We start from the raw sequence: 14,617 nt of genomic DNA on the forward strand, positions 1-14,617 counted from the left end.
CACTCGTTCCACCTGGATTCTCTGTAACGTTGTTGAGCTGTGTCAGCAATCAGTTAGATAGTAAATTCTGATCAAGATTATTATTGGGTGTCTTGATGAAGACCTTTTAAAAGGTATAGTTTCTCTTTGTAGTGATTTGTGTCAAAAGGAGAATGTGAAACTTTGTTGAGGCCAATTTGCGGTTAGGGATTTAGACAAACTTTGGTGAGTACTGTAACTCATCCTGAACAGACATGAATGATATCTGAAAGATTACGGCTTTTTGAGGAGAGGTGTGCTATTGCTTTACTACAGTGATCAGCCTTTCAACTTTCACCTGGTTGGTGATAAAACTATCAAAATGGGAGGCGGTATGCGGGCAACATAACCTCCAGCCAACCTGGCGTACCTGAACCTGATGTCAATCGTGTGGAAAGTACAGCCCACTACTTCATATCAGTTCAGGGAAGAGAGTGGACGGATGGCCGAAGCCCTTGGCCCCTTTAATGTATCTGATATGATAAAAATAGCTGTTTTTACCTGACCGGAAAAAGCGGAAGCGTGCGCGCACCTGGCGACTATGTTCCGTCCCGTCATAATAAAAGTCCCGTTACTCGCGGTATAATGGCCTTTTGATGCAAAACAATGTGTATGTGTAAAAATATCCATGTTTTCACTTTTGGGTGAACCATCCTTTTAAAGGCCCCAAAATAGTATGGAGTCGTCATTCTCATTCTCAGATTTTAAAAAAATGGTAAAAACTCTGTAGAAGTAAGCCCATATGAACTGAATGGTTTAAAGGTGCAGTGTGTAGTATTTATGAGGATCTATTAGCAGAAATTCAATATAATATACATAACTATGTTTTCAGTGGAGTATAGAGACCTTACACAATGAACTGTTATGTTTTTATTACATTTTTATATTTTTATAATGAGCTATTTCTATCTATATACACCTCAGGTCCCCCGACAGTACAATCGCCATTTTGCGCCATCATGTTTCTACGCAGGGACGTTTCTAGGATTTTCATTTTAGGGGGGCTCAGCCCCCAGTGAGGATAGGCCTGTAGAAAAAATGGTAACACTATTTAGTTTAGGGTCCAAATTGCGCTATTAACTAATAGCTTACAAACATGCATACCCAGAAGATATTGGCTGTTTATTATTACTTATAAAGCAAATATTAACACCTTACTGCATGGCCATACTGTACATGCATTAATCATACCCAATAATGTAGGCAGGTTTATAGATCCCAAATGTTAGGGTGGTTCGGGGGCATGCTCCCCCAAAAAATGTTGATTTCTATGATCTACATATGTGCATTTTAAGATGTTCTGAAGGCCAAAAAATTAGATAACAATAGCTTGAAAACCATATCACTGGCCAGTAGATTATTTGTCTTTCTTATGTCCACATCTCTCTTTTTCTCTGTTTTATCTTGCCCTGTCTCTTCCCCTCATAACGCTGAGCTTTGACTTGATATTTTGTTCCGTTTTTGTCAGTGAATAAAGTAAACATATTAACATACTGATATTTATATGTTTCATGAATAATTTTCTTAGAAACATTAATTTACTGTTTATTAAAGTTTTAAGTTTATTAAATTCACAATATGAACACATTCATTACTAATGCCCAATACAGGCTGAAAAAGCTGAGTTTTTTTTATTTACTGAATATTACAAAAAGAATGATATTAATTTACAATATATACACATTCATTATTAATCTTATGCCTAATCTGATGAAAATGGCTTTGACATTATGAATCACATAGGCATATTTTCAGTTAAAAATGGCGAAATTAAACAAAAGTTTATTCATTTGCCTAAAATTGTTTTTCTTTTGTTTAACATTTCTGAATTTGAGCAGCAGCTGTCAAACATGAATGTTTAGTTTAGCAGCATATAGCCTATCTTAGGCCTACTTGACGTCGAGTTGCGCTGCTAAGATTTACGCTCAGCCTCAGCAGTTTCTGTGCGACTATAAAGCCCGCCTACTCTGATTTGATTGGTTCTATCAAATATTTTGACATTGACGAGCGGTGCACCAATGACGCTCAGATTTACACACACACACACACTCTCACACACACACACACACACACACACACACACACACACACACCTCTGCTTCTGACGTGCACTGCGCTCTGCTCAGTCAGAGCCGCTGCGGATTGGAGAAACTGACTAAAAAACAGGACGAAGTCGAAGCCTCCCGCCAGTTTCATATGTTTTAAAGGTTAATCACATATTTTTTAGGGGGGCTAAGGCATAATTTAGTGACGTTAGCTAAGTTAGCTATAAGTTAGCTAGCGACACCCATGTTTCTACGGTAGCCTTAAACAGACAAACTCTCTACACAGCTCTACACAGCGCTAGTCACTCTCTGCTGTCTCAGGCAACATCATTTTGTCCTGTCTCTGCTACTGTAGCTTCTCTACATGCTTCGAAAGGTAGGGGTGAGTGGTGGGCATTTGAAATACGCAACTTTACCATTAGATGTCACTAAAATTTACACAGTGCACCTTTAATCCAAGTCTTCCGAAGACACACAATAATTTTATATGATAAACAGATTTAATTTAAGCTTTTATTCTAATATATAAACATTGATCAACACACATGCATAACTCATCAAATATGGTAAATGGAGCCTCAGACGGGCTTGCTTGAGGCGTGAGAAGAGATCCAATAAGGATTGTTCTCGGATCAGGCAAGCACATTTGAGATTTCACAAGAATCAGTGAGGTTTGTTCTCACGCATCAAGATAATACAGTCGGTCTTCTGGGCCCAGTTGTTCAAAAGTAATCTGGCTGGATTTCGGCTACAGGATTGGATCAAATCGTCATCGTCAGTTTGTGTTGTCCAAAACTTTTTAGCAAGATTGGGATACATTTAATCCAAAAAATCTGGATTGTCTTGATCTCAGTAGAATAGTGGATTTCAGGAACGCAAATTTAATCTTTTAAAACCATTTTTGTATCAAGTAATATACACTCATATTTTTATTTTGCTCTTGATTAGTTTAACTGTCAAGCAATGAATTAGAAGTTACCTATTATTAGTTATTTATTAGGCTACCTATTAAGCCTTTCAGTACAGTAAAGTAAAATAAAAAGAAGAGATTTGCTACCATCTACTTTTTATTTTATTTACTATCATCTGTAAGGATCTGATTGTTTAAAGGAATTTGAAAATGAAAGTAACCCACATCGACTCTTCTACCTTTTGTTTTTTAAATAGCTGTCAGTCTAGGTTGTGAAATCTAACCTAATTTAGACACTGGTAATCCAGATTGGTCATCTGAAAAGGTATCTGAATCAGGGTAATCAAATTAATTTTTTCTTAAAATAAATAAACAAAATAATAATTTAAAAAATGGCACAAAAGTACAAATGGATTAAGTGATTATAGATTCAGATCATTCTGATTCTCCAAATTAAACTTTTTTAACAATTGGGCCCTGTTTACCATATTTCACAAATATAGTTCACTCTTTCACCCTTGTGTGAAGCGTTCGGGTGTTACTATTATTTGGTATGAATTTATCTATAGCCCCGTTTCCACCAAAATTACCTGAAACAATTTGTACCAGGAACTTTTTTACAGGAACTTTTCTCCCCCCCAGACCTACAACTGTCTGCGTTTCCACCGCGATAAAGTTCCGAGAAGATTTGGCAGATTAGTCCGGCAATGTAGGACTGCGCGACTGCTCCTCCAAGTCAGTGACGGACAGTAATCATTTTTGTGTGTACCGATTGAAAGATTTAGTGGACTGTTTACATGAGACGTTATCTAAACCGATCTGGTGTTTACATGTGATGACTTTCAAACGCAATCATTTTGTCACGTGCAGTTTGTCTGCCGCATCAAAAATGTCAACGCTGTTTTCTTCAGCAGCTGGAGTGTGTTTACTGTAGCCATAGCAACTCTTAACGGCCACCAGGACTAATACAGTATTATATAATAAGCTATTTATTTGTTGTTAAGTGTAATAATCATCTCAGGAAAAAAAATCTAAAAACTGCCTGGGGCAATATACGCTGTGTCATTACTCCAACATTATCTTCATAACTTACGAAATAAAAAAGTTTACCCCTCAGAAAAATTAACTTTCCTCTGAGCGCGGCGTGCCCTGTCACATCATGTAAGGACACACACTTATAGTAATCGGTCAGGTCGTTTACATGGTGAAAAATATAGAATGTAAAAAAATTAATAACGAGTATGGAAGAGATTCAAGCTGTGCTGCTTTTGCTGGTTATGTACAGGTTTACTAAAGAGGTAATTAACAACGACAGAAAAGAGCACTAATATGGAGATTCAGCAGAATGCAGCAAATTCAGAAAGCTTGTAAAGCTAGATTTAAAATGACAATATATATTATTATAAGCTATTACGGACATTGCACGTGAGATGGCTGAGACGAACGCGCGCCATCAGACAGAGAGACTGATATTTACTGAACGTAGACCGAACCTCGCAAAAGACTTTTAAAAATGCCGGTTGAAATAAAAGGCTGCGTGAGCTCAACCAATCAGCATGTTCAGCGCCCAAGTCCCGCCCTCGAAAGTTCCTGAACTTTGAAAAAGTACTACCTCGTGAGCAGGGCCGTTCGGAGGGGGAAATATTTACCCGGAACTTCATTTAGACCCTGGTTCCTGCGGTCTAAACACACCGAGTACCACCCAAAGTTCCTGGTTCCTGGGTAAAGTTCCTGTGGTGGAAACGGGGCTATTGATTTATTTGGTCTGTAAGAATTACAGGTCCTCTTTTGTATTTGTGAAAAGTCATCTCACATTCGCCATTTAACCAAAAAAAACCCAATTAGATTTAGGCAACACATTCTGTACACTGTAAATAATGGCAAATTATGGATGGTTTATATTCTTTTAAATGTTGTTTTGTCTTTTTGATTTTTAGTGTCTGAATTTGTATATGTAAAAGAGACGCATGTGTGATGATTCTCAGCAGAAAGCACAAAGAGTGGATTAACGCCTGTAAGTCTTATGTAAGCGCAGTCTGGTAATCCTCTCTGAATCTGATGACACACCAGATCATGCTGGGTAAAATTAAGGCACAGGTAAACCTTTTGAGAGCCGCAAGATACAAGGTCATGAAATTGTCAGTCATGTGTAGCGAAGCTCCATGGAGATCTACGACACACACTTTTCCCAGCGTTAGTTAGTAGCCATATCTAGGGACCAATTTAGACCAGTACGCAATTTTCTTGGAACAACTGCATAACAATATTATTAACCCTCTGGGGTTCTTCATTTATGGGTCACACTCAGGACCTTCGGGTCTAAAAGGACCCGGAGGTCGGGAATAAAAAAAAAAAAAATTTGAGTAAAATCAATGAAATATATTTTTGTTCAATAATATTTTTTCTTTTCTTTTTTGGTGTTTTGAGATAATTTTATGATTTATAAATAATATTTATGCAATAATTATGACCCATTTTTTCCCATTGAATATAATAGAATTTTATTTTATTTTATTTTCCCTTTTTTTATTAAAGCTGTATTTCATTTTAGAGTCAAGCCTAGGCCTCATGAAAGCATTTTTTTTATTTGATTGGTGCCATCTGGTGGACACAGAGAGCATTTTTATCACGCAATAGCACATTTTTACCACTAGAGTGCATTACAGAACCTGTGTGTGTGTGTGTGTGTGTGTGTGTGTGTGAGTTTTTGTTTGTCTGTTTTGCACTCTTGATGTTTTAGAGATTCACCCCTTCACTGTTGAGTCCTTTTTTTCTGCATCCTGGCTGATTTGTAGATTATATGCACAAAAAACTCTGTATTTTCATATTTTTGCCAATTTCCCATTCATTTCCTATGGGGGTCTTTTTTGACCCGAAGGCCCCGAGTGTGACTATTTTTTTTACGACCACTTAGACTTTTCCAATCCTGTCCCCAATTTTTTTTTCTGTCCATATACCAAGTACCAATACCCTCACCAAGTTTCGTACCATTCAGATGAAGCTACGATTTTTAACATTTCTTTCAAAAAAAAATTCGGGTCAGAAATGACCGAAGAACCCCAGAGGGTTAAAACCCTCTCAGAACGCCTGAGAAACTATGTAGCTATGCCCGGGCAGCTGCTCACAACGCCCTAGTTTGTTTACTCAAAGTAGGAGTGGTGTCCTCTAAGATTTGAAGACCTATCTTGATTCTTTTTTGCTTAAAGATTGATGGTTTGCTCTTTGCCTCAGTGAAAGGGGGGAAGCGAGCGTTCTGCTGTTCTGTGTCCTGAGTCCTGAGTACCCCCCTCCTCTCCCCATACCCTCATCCCAAAGTCCTCCTTTCGAACACAAAGACTGTGAGTAAGACTCCAGCATTGGAGTTACCAACAAAGAGTCCGATTCTAAACTGATCCGCATGCATCTGATTGAATGAAACCGTGACACCATTCCGAACATTTGCCAGTTTAACTAATAGCTTGTCTGGTAGTCGAGTACTGGACCTTCCCTCTACTTGAGTTATAACCCTGTGAAGTATGGATTGTCTGTCTAACATGAATAATAGGTTTGTTTCAAACTGAAGTATGCTACACCAGTGGTTCTCAATCCTGTTACTGGAATCCTGCTCCACAAAACTGCACGTTTTTAATGTATCCCTAATCAAATAAGATATTTAAAATGTGCAGTGCTAGGGTGTTCCAGGAACAGGGTTGAGATGCGTTTTGCTACACAACCCAAGTACAGTATTTCACACAGTGTGCTCTGTTGTGTACTGCATGTTCTACCAAATGCGGTAGGTCCATTGGCTATTCCAAGCATAGATATCCATAATAAAGGCTAGATGTCTCGTTCCAATGGAGGTCGCCGTCCGCAACTGGCGGCCATCTTGTCACAGGCAGCTCGCTCACTCGTAACAGTGTGTTTTAATGGTGCATGTACTTTTAAATAGCCATAACTTGCTTAATTTTCAACCGATTTCCAAACTGTTTTGTTTGTTATAAACGTCAGAGATGTAGTTATGACACTACATACTTATGAATAATTATAACCATGGACTTCAATATGAAAGTAACATTGAACAGAACAGATAGGTGCAATAAAAAAAGGTATTTATGTTAAATCAATATATAGGCTACTAAAACTGTGTTCCGAATGGCAACATGAGAAATGTATTAATTATATATATATATATATACATGCGCACGCACGCACACACACGCACACACATGCACACACACACACACACACACACACACACACACACACACACACACACACACACACACAGCTCTGAATTTTTTCCCAGAGCTATATATATAATATATATATATATATAAAATCGTTATTGGTGTCAATAAACCTATATAATTGAACAGCTCGATTGTGGTCTCAGCCTTGATAACGTGCACGTAAGTTAGCCGTGATACACAAGCTGCACGATTAAGTCGTTTATCGAAACGAAAAGCTGCAATTTCGACGTGTTAAAGCATCCAGATTTGTAGCCATGTTAATAACGTTTGTAAAAAAACAAACCATTTATAAATCTGTCAAGATTTCAGCGAGATAAGAGTATTTATGTTCGTACAGATCGCTCATCTTACATCAGGTTCCACAGAGCCCGACAGAAAGCCTGCCTGTGACAAGATGGCCGCCGGTGATGACGATGGTGACTCCGCCGTAAGATATCTAGCCTTTATTATGGATATCTATGATTCCAAGCATACAGAACATGCTTTGCACTGTATGCCTGCTGGATACTGAAGAAATTTGGGTTCAAGTAGTTTGGTCGTATGATATGAACACAACTACTCTCACTCTCTTTAGTCTGGATTTTGTTGGATTTTTCAGTTAGTTTGTGCTTTTGCATTGTTTTTTGTTTTTTTCTACAGGATTTTGTATGATTAATGCTTAAACTGACTTAACTCAATCCTGCTCCTGGAGGGACACTGACCTCCAGAGTTTAATTAATTAAACACTTGAAACAGCTCATCAAGGTCTTCAGGACCCCTTCTAAAACTTCCAGGCAGGTGTTTTGGAGCAGGTCAGAGCTCAACTCTGCAAGACATTTGTCCTCCAGGAGCAGGATTGGACACCCCTGGTGTAACTCTCCTGTCCTTACGGTTTTCTCTCTCTGCTCGTAAGACTCACCTCTCTTCTTTTCCATTGTCTCTTCTCGCTCTCTCTCTCCTCACTGTTTTCTTTCTCCTCCCCTCATGATTCTCTCCTCTCCTCTCCTCTCCTCTCCTCTCCTCTCCTCTCCTCTCCTCTCCTCTCCTCTCCTCTCCTCTCCTCTCCTCTCCTCTCCTCTCCTCTCCTCTCCTCTCCTCTCCTCTCCTCTCCTCTCCTCTCCTCTCCTCTCCTCTCCTCTCCTCTCCTCTCCTCTCCTCTCCTCTCCTCTCCTCTCCTCTCCTCATGGTCTCCCTGTCTCTCCTCCTCGTTGTTTCTCTTCTCCTCATCTCTTTACTGTCTCATCTCCTTTCTTTTCCCCTTACTGTCTCTTCCCATGGTCCCCTCGTTGTCTCCTTCATCGCTCTCTCCTTTTCAACTCTCTGTCTTGTTCTCCTCTCTTTCTTCTATCAATCTTCTCTCTACCTCACTGACACTATCTTTTCTTTCCTTTCTCTTTCTTGTCTCTTCTCCTCTCTTCTTCTTGCTCTCTCCTCTCCTCACTGTTTCCTCTCTCTTCCCTTCTCCCTTCTCCTCACGGTCTCGTCTTCTCTCATGGAGTAGATAAGTTGATTGAGGGTTTGAAGTCTCCAGAGCCCTCTTCCTCCCTGATCCTCCCTGACCTTCCCTTGAATGACCCCTTCAGCCCTGCAGACTGTAGTCATGGTAACCAGCCGCTTGTCTGTTTATTGTTGTTGTTTTGTTTTTGCCCCACAACCGATACATTGCCTCATTGGCCTTCATTTGTCTTTTAATGGGGATTGTTTTCTCAGTTCAGCTCAGAGTAACACCTGAAACTCATGGATGTCCCTAATTGTCCCCGTTTCTGACTCACTCCTTTCTGTCTGTACTTATAACCCCAATGCAGTTTAATCTCTCATGTCTGTTGTTGTTGTTAAGGTTGTCTTTGTCAGACATCTGTATATCTTTGAATAATCTGGTTCAAAGAGTGCTGCTTCATGCATGGAGTGAATTGACATCGCCATGACCATCTCTCCTTTTCTTTTGCTACATAAAACGTCACATTAATCTCTTCTCTTTTCTTCTTTCTGCAGTTGGGACGGATTCTCTGATCCCTGGTCTGGATCCTCTGACCCAGGATCAGTCTGTAGTTGCACTACCAGGTCAGCAATTCTTAAATATTCTCCTATGTTTTATACAGCGGCTCACTGAAGCACTGAATCTGCTGACATTTGGCTGGGGGAAAAACGGATGACATTATCACACTCTAATGGGTCCTGCACACTGTACGATTTTTCAAAATCCTTTGCGAATGTTGCTTGTCAGACTGTACGAGCATGATCGCCGCTGTAAGCCATGTCACACTGTAAGATCTCAGTTGTCATTAATGTCAGACTGTACGCTAGTCAAGGCTAAAAACTAGGGGTGTCAACAATAATCGATTCGGCGATGCATCGCGATGCGGGGCATGAACGATTCAGCATCGATGCGGCAAAGTGCCATAATCGATTATGTCACTGTTTATTTTCTGGCGGACGATAAAGTTGTGAAGTTTCAAATACTTCCGGTTCCGAGAGAATAACAACAACGACAAGGAAGATGGCTGAGGCGGAGGGAGATGACCACGATAGACGGGTTATTAAAAACGCGCTAACGACCCGAGGTGTGTAGGATTGTACGTATATTTTTTTTGCACAATAATCAATGAATCTATAATGACGAAAAACGCCGCAATTCACCTTTATTCCACAAGGTGGCAATGTCTGATACGCAATGATGAAGTGACGTTTCACTCATAGTTACCTCTGACAGAAAACGAAACAATAATTATAATCTGCAAAACTTGAAATGGCTCAGTGATTTACTTCAGAGAGCAAGTACTAAACACAATCAAATATTAGTGTCATTGTCTCTTGATGATGGATGTGGTCAAGAAGCTGTCAGTGATCAAAATATTGATTTTGAAGACATTGAAAATGAGTTTGGAGAATATGCTGGAGATCGCGAATATGAGTCAGATGCTGGTAAACGAGCTCTGACGAGGTCATATGATGATGGTATTAAACATCTGCTCAAACTGAATCCTTCCAAGCTCCAAGAGGTAACGAAATAGGTTTTATTTTATTCTTCTGTAGCTGTTACTCTAAAATCAGGAGTTTTATATATTATCACGACAGGTAGAGGTCTATCCATGTTAAATATAGATCTGGGTCGCTAATGACCTAAATATGTAAGAATGTTTGGTGAAACAGTCATGCATTTAAGGGTTAATTGCATTTTATTTAATTTTATTTAATTACATTTTATTTTATTTAATAACTTTTATGTCAAAGATACAGGAGACACATAGCAGGCAATACAATCTGTTGTTTAATATCTGCTTGTATTGCCTTATGACTGATGAAAAATTTGCTTTGTGTGCAGTAGAATTTTGATGCATCACAATGCATCGTAGAATCGAATCGAATCGAATCGTTACCTGGTGAATCGTAATCGAATCGAATCGTGAAGGAAGTGCCAATGCACACCCCTACTAAAAACGGACGCACGCAAGAAAACTCGTCCGGAGTTTTATATCATCAATGAATGACGCGTTCGGTGACGGTGAGCTTCATTACACGCAGGACTGAATTCGTGGCTACAAAGAAATCTCTAGCTCTCGTTTTGGTCATAGTTTGTCTTGAAAAACCGAGATAATTGGCAATCGTTGTAGGAGAAGTCACACTGCAGGATTGTGCACAAAATCTTCTGCCAGAATTTCGTCTGAAGTAAAATTTGATTGCAGTGGTCATTAATCATCACAAATCGTGGGCAAAATCGCACAGTGTGCACCCGGCTTAAGTATTACTTTTGAGTCAAAACAGCTACTAAAGCAGCACATGGATACTGTTGTCGCATGGTTCTTTACTTTTTGGAAAGGTTACTTTTCTCACTGGCTGGACCACAGGTTTGTGTTTACTGTATAAGGCATACCATTGGTTTGGCATATTTTCTGCTCTGTTTCAGGTCTTTAAAGTTATTAAATTTACAGCCCAGTGTTTTCTATGTACTCTGAAATAGAGCAGGATCTTTCTGTGGTCCATTAAAACCCTTTATTCGCTGTGGTGTTCATAAAAAAAAGGAATCAATAACAGTTCAGTTTCACTGATTAAAACATGCTGACACTTTCTGCACAATAACCACATAACCCCATCTGTCCTTATTAGCAGTGAAATAACTTGTCATCGCTTGTTGATGAGAACGTGGATGGTTTGGTTGAATGATAAGTTCTTAATTATTTTGGCAGCAAAGAGAATAAACCAATGGCACATTGTTGTTTATACTATGGCGATGACCTGTGTCTTTAAAAGCCTCAAAGTGCTGTGTCACATTTCTTGATATTGCAGTCCAGGTTGGATTGTGTTGGTGTCTGTTTTTATTGTGAGCACAGCCACCTGGTGACCAAATGGCTAACTACATCCCACTGCGTATCACATAACTTCATTGGTTATTCCCAGTGTGTCGTATGGCTGTAGTTGTCCTTGAGCATATGCTGTAGCACCAGTAGTTATTATTGTTGTGGCCCCCAAAAACTATCATGAAGCTTGATAGCATATCTTCAATAGTCATTATTTTTGACAGGAATGTTGTTTTACTCTTTCAATTGGTTTTTGGCCACTTGTGAGAATTCAGAATTCAAATTTGGATGAATAAATAAGTAGGGCTGAATGCTTCAAATCGCTATATGGATTAGTTTCTGTGAATTTGAAACTTGTCTTTGTGTGAATGAATGGCACGGTTTCGTCTACTGTACACATGCTCGAAATGAATGTTATTAATAAGACTTTTTTCAGAAATATATTATTATTGTTCAGTAAAATGCATTTAAAGTTTACAATAATACAATACAGTCATTAAAACATTATATTATAAGGAATGTCACAATTTTGTCCTTGTTTTGATTTAAAAATTAAACCTCTTATGTTGAACTTTGTTTTACAAAAATGTAAAACCAAGCTTAGTTATATTTTAAAAGATGAAATGAATAGTTAAAGTTTTATGCATTCATTTGATAACCGCTGTTTTTGATCTTACATTTGTATTAAATCATAAAACTTGGAATTTGTGGGAAAATAAAACTTTATAGGTCCCTAAATCAAGAGGGTGACTTGTTCTCTCAGACGTCTGTGCCATGAAACCAGATGTGTTGCTATAAACACGGCGACAGTTTGGGAGAGTGTGCTTTTTACTTATTTCTTTTTACTGAACTATCACTCTACCATGAAAGTTGTTGACCTGAAAGAGAATACTAAGACTGCACGCACTTGTGTGTGTTCTGACACATTTTGGAAAATCATGCGAAGTCAAGCTTTCATGGAGTATGGTCCCAATCACTTCTGCTGCAGAGCTTCTCTGTGATTTCTCACTGCCACCTTCTACCCATGCTTTTCATACTTCCTTTGCTCTCTTTGTTTTATCTGTCCCAACTGAACTTTGTGTTTTGTCTCTCTCTCTCTATATTCTCAATATTTTATTTCTCGTCACTCATATTTCTGTTACCTGTCATTCTTTATTCTTCATGCTTGCCCTATGTCCTCCAGAATCTTTGGTTGGACGGGATTCTCTTTTGGATGGGCCGCTTCTCTCCCTCCCCTCCACTGGGGGTCTAATACTGGCTTCATCCCCCTCATCTCTCCTTACACCAACTATGGACCAGTTTACTACTACTGCTTTGAGCAGTGGACAATCTCCCCAGGGTAAGAACCATATGCATACTCGCCTCAGTTGCATGCCGTATAAGTAACGAGCTTGTAAAGTTTGATTGTTGATTGTTTATGAAAACATTTTCAAAATGTCGTTTGGCTTATCCGCTAATCTGGGGTTAATACTAATAGCCATGCAAGTTCGATTTCACACATTGCTGCACTCCAAATTGTGTCCCAACCCAAATATCATGCTTAGAGTTAAAGGTTCGATTCAATGGGTTCAGTTCCCAGGGATTACATAAAATATAAATTGCTCTTCTACTATGGTCAGTTTTCATTGTCAGTTTAGCTACTGTCTTGCCTGACAAGCCAGACCCACATCAAGATGTTTGGTCCGGAAACTCACCATTGACAGCTCAATCCGAGGGGCAGGATAAATGTTTGTCTTTCAAACTCCCTCTGCACGCGATAGGATAGCGCTACAACCAACCAGAGCTAGTTGATAGATTAAACTTTCGCCGTATCCGGTCAGCAAAACCCCGAACACACCTTCCCTTTTTAAGAATGACTTCAGTGCCGTTCTTTTCTCAGAGAAAAGCTTAACTCCAAGTCTTCCAGAGTCGCGGTCAGAGCTGATTCGAAAGACCGCCGTTCACCAGTTTCTGTGTTTACTAAGCACGCAAGCGCAACTCAGCCGTCATTATGTTAAGCCCCGCCCACCGACTGTATACACGATGTGATTGGCCCGATCAGAGTTTGGCGTTTACAGCTCAGACGTGTATTAAAAGTTGTTAGACGACACTCCCAGGCAGATTAGATTTGCTGCCGCTAGGGTGCGTCTAGATTTCTAGGCTAGCTACTGTCATGACGGAGCAACAGTTTAAAGTAAATTAGATCTTATCCACCCACAAAATATCAAGCAGCACAACTGTTTTCAACATTGATAATAATAAACAAATAAACAAAAATGCATCATATTATAACGATGTCAGAAGGATTGTGACATTGAGGCCCTCTTTACACTAGTGCATTTTCGTTTTAACAGCGTTTTAGAATAAAAATGATCCTTGTCCATGCTGGCGTTTCCACTGCGTTTCAAAAACAATCTCCATCCACACTCCATGTCACATGACCATTTGTGCACACTGGGCACATGTGCATACAAGTGTAAAAAGTGACTGATTGTTGCTGATTGCTCTAATTATATCTAATAATGCTCTAATTATGCCACTTGTGCATGTAGAATTTTATAATGCAGCATTTGGTAACACTTTAGAATGGGGAACACATATTCACTATCAACTACGACTTTTGCCTCAATAAAATCCTAATTTACTGATTATTAACAGTTAGTAAGGTAGTTTTTGTAGCATTTAAGTTTAGGTCATAAGGTCATGCAGAATAAGGCATTAATATGGGCTAATAAACAGCCAATATTCTAGTAATGTGCATGCTTCTAAGCAACTAGTTAATAGTTAATAACTTAAAACAAAGTGTTACCCAGAATTTTAACTGCACAATGGCTGCTAAAAATGACAACAAAGTCAACAAAGCTTGCAGTTCCGTCTCCATAATTACAATATCATTGATGCTGGTTTGTTACAGAGCCATTGAGAGAGACGTCTCTGGACGGTAATTTTTGTTATCTGGTAGCGTAATGATCATATAAAAGGGGCTTGAATCAGGGAAGGATACAATGATCCAGAAGACCCAATAAGGACAGCCATTTTAGGCACTATATTTTTATATAAATGTCTATAAGTCTACTTACGCGTAATGAGGACCATCTCTTGCATTTTCGACCTGTTCTTGCTTATCATCGCTCTCTTTCCCCCTCTCTAACACTCTTCCTA

General features: G+C 39.1%; 1 protein-coding gene across 4 annotated transcripts in view; it reads left to right on the forward strand.

Annotated features, from left to right (window-relative positions):
* aak1a (AP2 associated kinase 1a) overlaps positions 1-14,617 on the forward strand; it is a 112,559-nt gene that overhangs the window by 76,623 nt on the left and 21,319 nt on the right. For 2 of the 4 annotated variants that reach the window (XM_067413091.1, XM_067413093.1), the window contains 3 exons: positions 8,683-8,784; positions 9,174-9,242; positions 12,660-12,815. In XM_067413091.1, coding sequence (XP_067269192.1) covers positions 8,683-8,784; positions 9,174-9,242; positions 12,660-12,815 — 327 coding nt within the window. The remainder of the gene's footprint in view (positions 1-8,682; positions 8,785-9,173; positions 9,243-12,659; positions 12,816-14,617) is intronic. The other 2 variants (XM_067413092.1, XM_067413094.1) reach the window with 2 other exon arrangements.

Source organism: Pseudorasbora parva, chromosome 13 (assembly GCF_024679245.1).
Source record: "Pseudorasbora parva isolate DD20220531a chromosome 13, ASM2467924v1, whole genome shotgun sequence".
Classification (NCBI taxonomy): Eukaryota; Metazoa; Chordata; class Actinopteri; order Cypriniformes; family Gobionidae; genus Pseudorasbora; species Pseudorasbora parva.